General features: G+C 39.7%; 1 protein-coding gene and 1 non-coding gene across 2 annotated transcripts in view; both read right to left on the minus strand.

Annotated features, from left to right (window-relative positions):
• The window catches only part of CC2D2B (coiled-coil and C2 domain containing 2B), a 150861-nt gene that overhangs the window by 31901 nt on the left and 103588 nt on the right, over nt 1–15372 (minus strand). Inside the window, 3 exon segments of the mRNA XM_042780823.1 lie at nt 2065–2235; nt 4205–4296; nt 9030–9122. Of these exon segments, the coding sequence (XP_042636757.1) occupies nt 2065–2235; nt 4205–4296; nt 9030–9122 (356 nt within the window).
• On the minus strand, nt 10619–10831 carry LOC122149949. The gene has a single exon (XR_006163409.1). It is a non-coding gene; the product is annotated as a small nucleolar RNA U3 (small nucleolar RNA).

The raw sequence follows: 15372 nt of genomic DNA on the forward strand, positions 1-15372 counted from the left end.
GTTGTTGTTGTTGTTATGTGCCGTCGAGTCGGCCCCGACTCATAGCGACCCCTCCTTGGGTTTCCGAGGCAGTATCACTACGGAAGTAGAATTGCCCAACCTTCCTTAAAAGGAGTGGCTGGTGGGTTTGAATCGCCAGCCTTCTGGTTAGCAGTCAAGTGCTTTAGCCACTATGCTACCAGAGCTCCTAGATTAGTAACTAGTAAGCAAAACAGTTTCTTTTTCATATGTAGAATTCATGGGCTGTGATAAGTGTAAGCTAAGCCAGTAGAGAATGTGCTAAGCCAGTAGAGAATGTGCTAAACATAGAGAGTGACACCTAATAGCCTTGAGGCACCTAAGAACTAATATACTAATGTCCATAATATACTAGTCATACATGATTATAAGAGAAACTAAATTGAGGGTACATGAGCACTTAATATTTATGAGCCTTTAATTTGGCTGTCCATTAGTATATCCATTCTGATCCCATGTGTGCTCTGCCTAAGGAATACAAATAAAACCTACTGAGTTCCTACAGAAGGGATGGATGAGATTTGATTTTTGCAGAAGTCACTTAAAAATTACAAGTCCAAAACAGAACAAGCGGGTTTAGTGTAGCAATTTTGATTTCATGAAGCATTTCAAGTTTGCTTTACAACTTTCCTTGAGTGTTTTCCAGTACAAAATCAATGTTCTACCTACTATTTGCAGCTCTCTGCTTCCAATACTGAGAGAGGACAATAGTAAGGAATAGTGCAGTTGGCATTAGCAGCTTCACAAATCTTCACAATAGGGAATAAGGACAAAAGCCATTTATCTACTATAGCATGAAAACATGAGCAGATGGCAAATACCCAAAAATATATATGTGGAAGTTACTTTGGGAATCTCAAAATTTTGAAAACTCGTAATACATAGCAATGGAAGCAAGTTTGAGTACCCAAATGAAGATTTCAACTTCCAAATCAGTTTATATATAAAACCAAAAGCAAACTCATTTCCACTGAGTCAATTTCAACTCATAGGACCCCCACTGAGTTTCCAAGGCTACAAATCTTTATGGAAGCAGACTCCATGGAGCAGCTGGTGGGTTTGAACCACTGACCTTTTTTGGTTAGCAGCTGTGGTAATTAAGGTTATGTGTCAACTTGGATGGGCCTGGTTTTGAGTAGCTGGGCAGCTGGATGTAGTTACTTCCCATGATGAGAATGATAATCAGCTCCATGGTGGAATCTACTGGGAGCAGCTGGGTAGTTGCCTTAGAGATGTGGTCTGCTTCCAGTATATAAGAAGCAGTTTTGAGAAAGGTCTTGAGCTTTTTTTGTTGTTGTTGTTGCACATTTGGATCCTGCATTTAGCCAAGTCTTCATTCAGTGGCCTAACATGTGGTCTTCCAATCTTGGGACTGTTTCTGGACTTGAACTAGTGGTCTGCTATGTTGCCTGATAATCTTGGGACTATGCCATTTTACTTGTTGACCTACGGTTTGTCACCCTCAGCAGCCAGCAGCTGCCTAAGTTAAGAGATGCCTCCATCTCCAGTGTGCTGGGAGTAAGAGGCAGAGCTGAAGTCCAAGGTCAAGAGGCTTTCCCCCAATCCCTATAGCTGGCACTTTGAACTCAGACTTTTAGCCTCCTAAAGTGCAAGAGAATAAATCCCTGTTTGTTAAAGCCATCCACCTGTGTGGTATTTTCTGTAAGAGTGGCACTAGAGGACCAAAACAGCAGCCAAATGCCTTAACCACTACACTACCAGAGCTCCTTCAGTTTATGTATATGAAGCATTAATAAAGTGCAATGTTGCACAAATAGGACAGTATGGAAATGTATTACATTTAAGATAGATTTGAAACTCTTAAAAATTGCTGTATATTGCCTTACCTGGGAGCTCTGGTGGTGTAGTACCTAAGGCATGTGACTGCTAACCAGAAGGCTGATGGTTCAAACCTACCAGCCACTCCTCAGAAGGAAAACTGGGCAATCTATTGCCATAGAGATACTGCCTCAGAAGCCCAAGGAGGGGTCACTATGAGTCGAATTGACTCAATGGCAGTGAGTTTTTTTTTTTAAATTGCCTTACCTATTGACTGTTGTTTTTCTGGTAGGAATATTATAGGCACTCAGTATTCTGACAAGAATCTTAACGTCTCCATGAGAGATAGTCTGTGCTGCAAGTTTCTTCCTTTCTTTCCTTTGAGGCTTTAACTTTCTTCGTCGTTCAACAAGCTTACAAATTGCATGTGTCAACTGGCTAAAGAGTAAAAAACAATCAGCTCTGTATGAACAAAACAGCTTGTTTTAAAAGGTATTGATTTTTTTCATTAATAGCTGTAAATAAGGGCATTATTCTGAACCATATGGGGGAGAAAAAGGCATCTCTCTGAGCATAGAGAGGAGACACTATGTACACTGATGTTGAGAGAGAATGTTATTGCTCCATGCCCTTTAGGTACACCATCCAAGAAGGGACAAGAGATTGGAGAGGTAAAGCCATGAAACATCATGCTCTTTCAGAAGATTATTCATTTTTCAGGAATTATTCTCTTGAAAGTTTTTGGGTACTCAGATTTTCTACATGGCTCTGAAACAGGATGCCTACTTTGATGACCCAAATCCATAGAATTATACTTTTATGGTCATACATTCCCCACACCCCCAAAGACTGAAGATAAAACTCAATATATTTCAGCATCCTAAACTAACTAAAACCTTATTGTTAATACTAACAACCTGGAAGTGGTCCCCAGGGAAGTTTCCTAGAGACATAGCAGCCTTACCTCTGTTTCTATCCCTAAATTTCACAAATAGGACAATATAAGAATCGAGTTACTTCAACAGACTTGGAGTAATCTCTCAGAGATAGTCAAACACTTTGGGAGAGAGAACCACCGGGTCTGCTGACTCAGGACCATAGTACTGGGGTATACCAGGCTCAATTGGCACAACATAATACATAGTAATCTTGTTCCACAACTTACTTTAGTGAGTAGCGACTGGGGTCTTACTAGCTTTCGAGAGGCCATCTAAGATGCAGCTAATGGTCTCCTCTCATCTGAAGTGAAGAAGAGTGAAGAAAACCAAGGGCATTTGGAAACAATCAGCCCTAGGCTATGATGGACCTCAAGACTGGAAGAACTATATGGTGCCTAGCTACCAATGCCAACCACTTGGGAAGGGATCAAAACTGGAGATCATGGATAGAGTGGGAGGAAAAACATGGAACAAAATTCAAAAACACAATAATAACCAGAATTACTGGTAAAACGAAGTCTGGTGGGACCCCCAAGACTATGGCCCTGGGATACATTTCAGGTCTGGGATAAGACCCACTCCCAACGGCTGGCTCTCAGCCCAAAAGTAGTAAGACTTACTACATGCAGAACACCCAACCCAGGGTGATGCACCCACCTACTCTACCAGAGATATATCCCTTGGAGCAATCGGCCATGGGGCACCAGAGGGGCAGCATTCACATGGAGGGAAAGATGGACAGATAGGAATGCATAACCAAGAAGGGCACAGGAATGGGTGTGGTCACAGGGAAGGAAAAGGAGGAGAGTGGGTTAAGGTTGGGGATGGTAACTGGGGAGTGAAACCAAATGTACACGAACGAACTGTTGAATGTAAAACAAATTCTGCTCTGTAAATTTGCATCCAAAGCACAATTAGTAACAATAATAATGATAAAAAGAATCGAGTTACTTCAGCCAAAGGCTAACTTATTGCTACCTGTGGGTCACAGTACCCTTGAATAGCTGAGGATGCTCAGTTCTGAAAGATCACCGACTTAGTGAGTGGTCCTACCAGCAATGGCTTTTCCAGTAGTCTCAGGACAGGAAAAAGCTCAGGGCAAAAGTAATTTGGGATAAAGGTGTTTCTTTTATTTTTCTTTCTTGTCCTATAAACTATCGACAGGAGAAGGAGGAAAAACTACCCTAAAAGACTATACAATTGAAAATATATATCATGTGGATATATCCAAAAGGCAATTTTAAAATGACCAAATATATTTTAAGTCACTACATCTTTCTTTATGCTCTGAAACTGCATCTTTTGACTTTAGACTTAATATAAAAAATAGAGGATTTATTGTTGTTGTGTTGTTGTTATGAGCCATCGAGTTGGCCCTGACTCACAGCGACCCCTCCTTGGGTTTCCAAGAAGGTATTAGTGTAAAGCTTTATAATACATTTCACATTTAAAACAATTTTAGGATGTACCTTGCAGATATAATTTCTTCATAATCAGTCACAACATCTGATAAGTTAAATCTGCTAACTTTGACAATTCTTTTCATTATCACTCTTCTCATCTACAAAAAGACGCATTTTTAGAATTTAGAGAAATACGTAATTTCTATTTTAAAGTTAAGTATTTGCAATGCTATTGGTGCCACTATTTTTTACTTTTAATTTTTGCAAGCAATGCATGGAAAGGGAGATTAAAAAAAAAAAAAAAAACCCCAAACCCAGTACAGTTGAGTCAATTCAGACTCCTAATGACTCTATAGGATAGAGTAGAATGGCCTATAAGGTTTTCAAGGCTGTCATCTTTATGGAAGCAGACTGCCACAGCTTTCCACTGTGGAGTAGCTTGTAGGTTCAAACAGCTGACTTTCAGTTAGCAGCTGAGCACTTAACCAGTATGCCACTACCAAAAACCAAATTCACTGCCATCGAGTCGATTCAACTCATAGCAACCTCTCCTTGGGTTTCTGAGGCAGTATCTCTACGGAAGTAGATTGCCCAATCTTCCTTCCAAGAAGTGGCTGGTAGGTTGGAACCTCCAGCCTTCTGGTTAGCAATCAAATGTCTTAGGCACTACACTACCAGAGCACTAGGGCTTCTTAAAGGGGGATTAAAAAACCCAACCTACAGCCATCGAGTCAATTCCAACTCATAGTGACCCTACAGGACAGAGTAGAACTGTCCCATAGGATTTCAAAGCCTGTAAGTCTTTACGAAGCACTGTCTCATCTTTCTCCTGCAGAGCAGCTGATCAGCCCAAACCACTGGCCCTTTGGTTAGCAGCCCAACATTTTAACCACAGCACACCAGAGCTCTAAAGGGGTATTCTCACTGACTCACTGCCATCGAGTAGATTCTGACTCATAGCAACTCCCACTGGGTTTCTGAGGCTGTAAATCTTTACAGAAGCAGATTGCCCCATCTTCCTTCCATGAAGTGACTGGTAGGTTTGAACCACTGACTTTCTGGTTAACAGCCAAATGCCTTATTCACTACTACCAGAGCATATGGTTCTGCTTGCTGCCATTATTAAAACCATTATCACCTCTCACATTAATGTTACACTAATGCAAATTCAGGAGCTCTGGTAGCATAGTGGCTAAGGCACTTGACTGCTCACCAGATGGCTGGCGGTTCAAACCCATCAGCCACTCCTCGGAAGGAAGGTTGGGCAATCCTACTTCCGTAGTGATACTGCCTCGGAAACCCAAGGAGGGGTCGCTATGAGTCAGGGCTGACTCGACGGCACATAACAACAACAACAACAACAACAACAATGCAAATTCATTTATTCCCATGTTTATGTCCTTCCATATCTATTTTATCTCATTCCAACTCTTTGGTCTCATATTTTTCCCCATCTAACCCACAGAATACATGGACAGAATTAGCTGTCACCAAGGTAGATGGTTACCCTGTGAATCCATTTTTATAACAGCCATTTGTAATGGATACACTTGTAATGGACATGAATCTTGATCTATAAACTCAAATAAGTATCATCACAATTCCTTTGAGCCAAACCTATTCTGATTTTATACCTTTATTCTCTCAGCTTTACAAGAAATTCAGTGCTGGAACAGAGCTCTTTCCCTAAGCCCTTGCTACCTACAGAACCATAGGGCTTTGTTCCTCCAAACACTCTGAAAGTCTCCTTTTAAGTCTCAGAAAATCCCTTCCTTTCTCCTGCGATGCCATCCTTCTTTAGGCTTTCAGACATGAAACCGGGAAGAGGAGTGTCAAGAGGCAATTTTCTGCTCTTTGTCCTGCCACAAGTCATCCCAGAGACAATGTAACCTATTTTTCTGCTCAAATGGGATAGGAAAATTAGGGACAAGGATGAACAACTCCTAAAATTATCCTGCCACACAGACAATGAACTGTTTTCCTTGAAGGTGAACCAGATCCTCTGACTCCATTACTTCTCTCTCTCTCTCCTCTTTCCTCCTTCTTCCCTTGGCATCATGCAAGCTGGGCTCCTTACTGCTCCTCCCATAGGCCAGGTGTGCTCCTGTCTCAGAGTTTGCACCTGTCATTCCATCAGCCTGCAATGTTTCTCCCTAGAAGATTTCATGGCTCAGTTTCCTTACCTCCTTCAGGTTTTTTTGCTGAATTGTCACCTCTTGTTTTGTTTTTCTACCTTACTTAAAATTGCACCTCTCTCTCTCTCACACACACACACACACACACACAGAACTTCTGTCCTCTTTTCCTATTTTATGTTTTTGTAGTACAGATTACTCTCTAACATACTAATAATGTTTTTGCTCATTATCTGACTTATCCCACTAGAATATAAATTCTATGAGGGTAGGGTTTTAGTCTGTCTATTGCTGCATTCCCAATATCTAGTACAATGGACTGGGCAATCTACTTCCATAGAGATACTGCCTTGGAAACCCAAGGAGGGGTCGCTATGAGTTGGGACCGTCTCAAGGGCAGTGAATTTGTTTTGTTTGAGTACAATGTCTGCTTCACATCAGGTGCTCAATAACTATTCGTTGATTACATCCATGAAAAAAAATAGATTGAAGAGATGCTCTAGCCTCTTAGGTGCAAACATTTCAGTAGAACTTTACCTAGCAATTCTTAAGACTGCTGGGACTCCATTCATTACTGCCACAACCTTGGCCTCAGCCACCACTGACCCCAGTAACACAGCAGGAAGTTTAATGCACATAACTCACTCTCCCAAGAGTTCCTCCTCCAGGAAGATTGAAGCACCTATGGACTGGACAGGCTTCCACAGTCAAACCTTTCTAGTATCTGTAATTACAGTAATTATCCTTTGAACCCACCAAACAACAATTTGTACATCTACAATTCAGTGTAAACGTAATTTAAACTATCCTCAGATGGCAAAGAAGTCTTCACAAGGAGTTGAAATCTAACCACAAAATTTTCTTAAAGCTCCTTCCTTAGAGTTCACGGCATCTTCAGGCCCCTTTCCTCTTTCTTGGCATCCCCCATACATAAAATAGAAGAGAAGGGATAAGAAGGATGTGTGTTCTCTCTTATAGGCAACAACAGTTCATTATTTCCCAAAAGTTAGTGAAGAAGGGTAGGAAGGGCAGAAGTGAGTGGGGGAAAAACACATGTCAATGTTAAAGGGTGATATTTGACTGCTTCTTGGTATAACAAGAAGGCTGGCAGTTCAAATCCACCAACCACTCCTTGGAAGGAAGAATGGACAATCTACTTCCATACAGTTACTGCCCTGGAAACCCAAGGAGGGGCTGCTTTGTGTTGGAACCAACTCGATGGCAGTAGCATCACCATCATTTCTCACCCAGGACTAGCTGCATTCCCACCACCATCTCATAGTAACAGTAAAAACTAGCATAGGTTTTATTTAATTTGCCACTCATATCTGAAGTAAAAAGCAAGGTAGGCATCATTATTGTAATGTTTTTACACAAAAAGAAAGTGGGATTCAGAGATTAGGCTACTTGTCCAAGGATGCACAGGGTAGTGAGAACAGATCTTTGGAGACTGGGGCTCTTTTAGCTACATCATGGTTGCTTCTGATCTCTCCCCAGGAAGGTCTGGAATGTGTCTTTAAATATTTCCATGATTCTCCTTACATCTTTTCAAATAACCCCGGAAGGCTTAGGCAAAAGCTATGCTCTTGTGTGAGATTCTACTATTCCAGGAGTTTTAGAAACCACCTTAACCTTGTGTTTCTGTCCCTTACTCCATTAATTTCTCAAACATATATCAGCATTTTCTGAGTCAAGAGCTGTTCTCAGCCTTGCAGATCTACAGATAAAGACCCTGACCTTCAGAAGTTTAGAGTGGAGTGATGAGGGGTCGGTGGAAAGAAATTAGGAATGAAATTCAGTGAGAGATTCTGCTTCAAATTTGGATGAGGCTTTGCTAGGATGTTCTGTAAATATTTCATATTTGACTTTATATTGAAACATACCTACCTTTCTAACCATTTCTGCCTACTTTGGTAGATCCTTCATCCCTGGAATTGCTGTAATCTAAGGAGCTCTGGTAGCATAGTGGCTAAGACACTTGCCTGCTAACCAGACAGCTGGCGGTTCAAACCCACCAGCCACTCCTCAGAAGGAAGGTTGGGCAATCCTACTTCCGTAGTGATACTGCCTCGGAAACCCAAGGAGGGGTCGCTATGAGTCGGGTTTGACTTGACAGCACATAACAACAACAACAACATGGTATCAAAAGTTTCATGAAACACCAGTAAAAGTAAGAAGTTCCTGGGTGGTACAACCAGTTAATGTGCTTGGCTGCTAAACAAAAGGTTGTAGGTTTGACTCCACCCAGAGGCATCTTGGAAGAAAAACTTGACAATCTACTTCCAAAACAGCATTTCTTGAAAACCCAATGGAGCACAATTCTACTCTGCCACACTTAGGATTGTCATGAATCAGCATCAACTCAATGTCAACTAGCTTAACTAGTAGTAAAAGAAGGGATTCTGAAACGATGCTGTCATATATCTCAAAGTGAACTTTCAGGGTCAAAGAAGAGATGGGAGCTCTTTAATGTTCAAATCCATGTTTGTTTTTGTTTTTTAAAGTTGACTGTGCATTAATAATGAGTTTGCTGACAACTGCACTAATCTTTGCATCCACATTTATAGATGGTAAGTAACTTAACTCTGAAAGAAAAGTCTAAGGAGATTAGTAAAACCATCAATGATCAGAGAGAGGTGATGAGTAAGTGGATTTGTCCATCTGAGTCTCCAGGCAGGGTATAATATGCATCCAACCAACTGGTTTCACAAAAGTAAATAAACACATACTGATTTTGCTTTTGCTGTTGCTGTTACCTTCTTCAGAAAACTGGCAGAATGAATCCTTTGTGCAGTAATAGAATTCACATCTGAAATGGATATATCCTTCTCTATCTGACTTTCATATTCCTAAACAGATAAATAAGTTAGTTTTCACTTCCTGAGTGTAACAGAGAGTTCAGACATGACATACTGCAATAAAATAATTAATTATTCATTAATAATAATCATTAACAATTAATTATTATTAATTATTCATTTCAGTTCATCTGAAAGCATTGGCAACACTCTGGCATAGAGAGATGAAAACATTCCTTACAGATTCCTTACAGAATTAGCAAAAACACTTTATATTCTGTTTGCTTCTAGAATGAGATGCATTCATCTTTAAACTAGAGTAATGATTAAGAAAAAAATTGTGATTGATCTACCCAAAGCAATCTATATATTCAATGCAATCACAATCCAGATCCCATCAACATTTTTTAAGGATCTGGAAAAACCAGTCACTAACTTTTTATGGAAAGGAAAGAGATCTCAGATAAGCAAAGCAGTACTGAAGAAGAAGAACAAAGTAGGAGGTTTCACACTGCCAGATCTCAAAACCTACTATACAGCCACAGTAGTCAAAACTGCCTGGTACTGGTATAATGACACAGAGACCAATGGAATAGAATTGAGAACCCATGTCAATGATACATTTTGGAATACATACCCAATGCACATGGTAATCCTTTTATATTATAGATACCACTCAAGAATACATAAAAATAGTGAAGTAGATACCTCAGAATCTTCAGGCATGTTACAATGACCTCTCTATATTCTGAGGGTAAATTATTTGTTTTTCTAACAATCCAAGAGGAATCTTGATATTAATTCTGTTGACAAGTAACAACATATTTTACTTAAGGACATTTGACATCAATATTTCACTTTATTTACTTTCTAAAATATTAATTTGTATAAGTTACTTAAATATTAATATTTATTATACAAGTAATGTTACTAGAGATTAGTATTTTTATAATAAGTGTTGCAAATATCTTTTCCTGTCCATGGGTTTTTAATTTTAATGTTATCAAACCTATCAATCCGTTTTCTTTATGTTGTTGTTAGGTGCTGTCAAGTCGGCTCCAACTCAGTGATCCTGCGTACAACAGGATGAAACACTGGCCAGTCCTGCGCCACCCTCCTAGTCCTTGCTGTGCTTGAGCCCATAACTGAAGCTACTGTGTCAATCCATCTCATTCAGGGTCTTCCCCTCTTTTACTGACCCTCTACATTACCAAGCATGACATCCTTCTCCAGGGAAATGGTCCCTACTGACAACATGACCAAAGTAGGTGAGATGAAGTCTGGCCATTCCTGCTTCTAAGGAGCATTCCAGCTGCACTTCTAAGAGACTTGTTCATTCTTCTGGCAGTCCATGGTATCTTCAGTATTCTTCACCAACACCATATTTCAAAGGCATCAACTCTTCTTTGTTCTTCCTTATTCATTGTCCAGTTTTCACATGCATATGAGGTACTTGAAAATACCATGGCTTCTGTCAGGCACACCTTAGTCTTCAAAGTGACACCTTTGCTTAACACTTTTTTTTTTCCTTATTTATTTTCTCTTTTACTCAGACTGCATCTTCTCCCTCTTACTCACCCAAAAGGAGAGAAGAACAATCATCAGTGGCAAATGGAAGCTGTACCAAAGCAACACTGAGAGCCAGATTCACACTCAGGAGAGAATGTTGTCCCTCCTCCTCTTGGTTTTCAGTATTCTTTACTATCAGAGAAACTTCTCAAGTAATGAACTATAGAAATGATGCCTGAAAGTATCATCTTTGCTTAACACTTTAAAGAGTTCTTTTGCAGAAGATTTGCTGAGTGCAATACAACGTCTACTTTCTTGACTGCTGCTTCCATGCCTATGGCATTGATTGTGGATCCAATGAAATCCTTAATAACTTCAATCTTTTCTCCATTTATCATGATGTTGCTTACTGTCCACTTGTGAGGTATATTGAGGTATAATCTATACTGAAGGCTGTAGTCTTTGATCTTCATCAGCAATTGCCTCAAGTTTTCTTCACTTTCAGCAAGCAAGGCTGTGTCATCTGCATATCATAGGCTGTTAATGAGTTTTCCTCCAATCCTGATGTCACATTCTTCTTCATACAGTCCAACTTCTTGGATTATTTGCTCAGCACACAGATTGAATAAGGATGGTGAAAGGATACATCCCTGACACACACCCTTCCTGACTTTAAACCATGCAGTATCCACTTGTTCTATCAGAATGACAACCTCTTTGTCCATGTACAGGTTTCTTTAGAATTCATACTTGTTGTGTCTTGTTTAAGAATAACTTTCCTAGAAATACCATTTGATCCAGCAATCCCATTACTAGGTATATATCCTAAAGAAGTGAAAGGCAGGACATGAGCAGACATATGTACACCCATGTTCATTATAGCATTATTCACAATAGCAAATAGATGGAAACAACCTAAGTGCCCATCAGCACTATGGTACACAATAAAATACTATGCAACACTAAAGAATATATGTAGAAGTCTGTGAAACACTGCATAATGTGGATGAACTTGGAAGACATCATGCTGAGTGAAATAATCCAATCACAGAAGGACAAATACTGTCCATTATTGTAAAAAGTCAAGAAAAGGTTTCTATATGGAAGGAAATTTTCTTTGTTGATTACAGGGATGGAAGGGGAGAGAAGGGAAAACTGCTAGATTGGCAAGTATTGATTTGGATGAAGGGAGAGGCAATATACCAAATCAAGTGACCAGTACAATAACATTAAGGAAAAGGAAGACACAGAGAGGTGCACAAGAGGTACAGACAACAAAGATAAACACTTTCACACACACAATACTGGGTATCAGTGACAACAAACAATCTATGGGTAAATAGATGGGTAGAAAGGTTGAATGATCAGATACGTCTTGGCAAAAGGGAATATACCCATGACCATATACAAGGTCTTTCAAGTGCTGAAGAGCAAAGATATCTCCTTGAAGACTGAGATGCACCTAACCCAAGCCATGGTATTTTCAATTGCCTCATATGCATGTGAGAGCTGGACAATGAATAAAGAAGACTGAAGAAGAGTTGATGCTTTTAAGTTGTGGTGTTGGTGAAGAATGCTGAAAGTACCGTGGATTGCTAAAAGAACTAACAAATCTGTCCTGGAAGAAGTGCGGCTGGAATGCTCCTTGGGAGCGAGAATGGCCAGACTTCGTCTCACCTACTTTGGTCATGTTGGCAGAAGAAACTGTTCTCTGGAGAAGGATGTCATGCTTGGTAAAGTGGAGGGTCAGCAGAAGAGGGGAAGGCCCTCTACAAGATGGATTGACACAGTGGCTGCAGTGATGGGCTCAGGTATAGTAGGGATTGTGAGGGTAGCATGGGACCGGGAAGTATTTTGTTCTGTTGTGCATAAGGTTGCTATGAGTTAGAGATGACTCAACTGCACATAACAACAACAACAATAATATATAAGGTTGGCAGACCATATTTCTACATATATATCTGTATGTGCTATAAAATGTCCATATAAATAGAACAGGGGGCAAAGTTATGATAACTTCTTAGACACAGTCAACTACCCTAATGGAACGAGTTGTTGGACCTGTGGGTTCAGGACCATGGTCACGGGGGACATCAAGCTCAACTGGTAATATACTACACATAAATACTGTCCTGCATTCAAGTTTGGTGAGTAGCTGGTGGGGTCTTAGAAGCTTGCAAGCAGCCATCCAGATGCAACAATTGATCTCTTCTTGTCCAGGGCAAAGAATAATGAAGAAAACCAGACACTTGGAACAATTATTCCAAGGGACGAGTGGACCATGTGAACCTCAGCCTATATGACCATGAGACCAGAAGAACTAGATGGTGTCTGGCTACCATGGTCAACTCCTTAGAAAGGGATCAGTGCAAGATATTCTGGATAGAGTGGGAGAACAATATGGAACAAAACAAAATTATATATATATATAAAAAGACCAGGTTTACTTCTCTGATAGAGCCTTAAGAAACCCCCAAAACTATGGCCCCTAGTTATCCTTCAAGCCTGGAATTGAACTCACTCCTGTGGCTTCCAGCCAAACAACAGACAGACATATCTGGTGATCATTTACACCAGGTAGATACACTCTTCAGAATGATCAATCATGGGAGAACAGAAGGACAGTATGTGCATAGGGAGACAGCTTAGGGGGCAGGAGTGCATAGAAAAGAAAGACACAAGGAAAAGATAACTATAGGGAGGAAGTGGGAAGAAAGCTGTTACATTGTGGGGATTGCAATCAATGTCATGAAACAAAATGTGTATGAACTGCTGTGTAAAAAATGCATTTGCTCTGTAAACTTTCACCCAAATCACAATTAAAAAAAAAATATCAAAAAACGAATTTTCCTCCTCCAAGATTATCTGTTTAATTTTAAGCTTTGTTATTAACATGTAATCTTCATTTACTCACTGCCATCAAGTCGATTCTGACTCATAGCAACCTCCTTTGGGTTTCTGAGGCAATAAACCTTTACAGAAGTAGACTGCCTAGTCTTTCTTCCCCAGAGTACCTGGTGGGTTTGAACAGTCAACATTCTGGTAAGCAGTCAAATGTCTTAGGCACTACGCCACCAGAGCTCCTTAATCTTCATTACACATGGTATTTCTTTTGTAAGGTATGTATCTAACCACTTTTTCTACAAAGATGATCAGTTCTGCCAGAAACACTTAATTGGGTCATCCATTCTTTTCTCACTGATTTATAATAATGTCTCTGTCAAATATAGATTTCCACAGGTTTTGAGACCTTCTATTCTATTTCACTGGTTTGAAATTGCATTATTATATTTACAGATCAATTTGAAGAAAACTACCAATTTACAATGTTGAGTCTTCCTATAGGTGAAAACTGCTTATTTTTTTCACATTATTTATAAATATTTTATAATCTTTTTCCACTAAGTTTTTGCACATAATTTTATATTGTATGTATTTTATAGTAGCTCTGGTGGCATAGTGCCTAAGGCATTTGACTGCTAACCAGAAGGCTGGTGATTCAAACCCACCAGTCACTCCTCAGAAGGAAGATTGGGCAATCTACTTTCATAGAGATACCATGTTGGAAACCCAAAGGAGGGGTCGCTAGAAGTCAGAATTGACTCGATGGCAGTGAGTATCTAGAAATTTAGTCTCCTCTCCCCTCCCATCCCTGGTAACCAATAAAGAAAGTTTCCCTCTGTGTATAACTTTTTCCTTGACTTTTTACAATAGTGGACTCATAGAATATTTGTCCTTCTTTGATTGGCTTATTTCACTCAGCATAATGTCCTGCAAGTTCATCCATGTTATGCAGTGTTTTGCAGATTCTACATTAGTCTTTAGGGTTGCATAGCATTCCATTGTTGTTGTGTTGTTGTTATGTGCCATCGAGTTGGACCCAACTCATAGCGACCCCTCCTTGGGTTTCCGAGGCAGTATCACTACGGAAGTAGATTGCCCAACCTCCATTAGTGGTGTGTATGTACCACAGTTTGTTTGTCTGTTCCTCAGTTGATGGGCACTTAGGTTGTTTTCATCTCTTTGCTACTGTGAATAGTGCTGCAATGAACATAGGCGTGCATATACCTGTTCCTGTCCTACCTCTCACTTCTTCAGGATATATACCTAGTAATGATATTGCTGGATCAAATGGTATTTCTATTTCTAACTTTTTAAGGAATCACCATACTGATTTCCACAGTGGTTGTATCATTTGACAGTCCCATAAGCAATGTATGAGAGTTCAAATCTCTTCACATCCTCACCAGCATTTGTTATTTTCTGTCTTGCTGAAGTTTGCTATTAATGCTGGGGTGAGATGGTATCTCATGGTTGCTTTGCTATGCATCTCTCTAATGGCTAAAGATTGTGAACATTTCTTCATGTGTTTGTTGGCAGTCTGAATATCTTCTTTGTTGAAGTGTCTGTTCATGTCTTCTGCCCATTTTTTTTATTGGATTCTTTGTCTTTTTGATGTTGAGGTGTTGGAGTTTTCTACAAATTTTATAGATAAGTCTTTTGTCCAATATATCATTGCTGACTATTTTTTCCCATTCTGTAGGTTCTCTTTTTACCCTTTTGGAGAAATCTTTTGAAGCACCTAAGAATTTAATTTTTAGAAGGTTCCAATCATCCAATTTATCTTCTGCTGTTTGTGCATCTTGGGTTATGCTTGATGGTCTATTTATGCCATAAATTAAGGTCTCTAAGTTTGCTCCTATTTTGTCTTTGAAGAACTTAATAGTTTTAGGTTTCACATTTAAGTCTTTGATCTATCTGGAGTTAGTTTTTGTGTGGGGTGTGAAGTATA

The sequence above is a fragment of the Orycteropus afer genome, unplaced genomic scaffold, assembly GCF_000298275.1.
Source record: "Orycteropus afer afer isolate SDZICR_OR568_19922 unplaced genomic scaffold, OryAfe1.0 scaffold00064, whole genome shotgun sequence".
Taxonomy (NCBI): Eukaryota; Metazoa; Chordata; class Mammalia; order Tubulidentata; family Orycteropodidae; genus Orycteropus; species Orycteropus afer.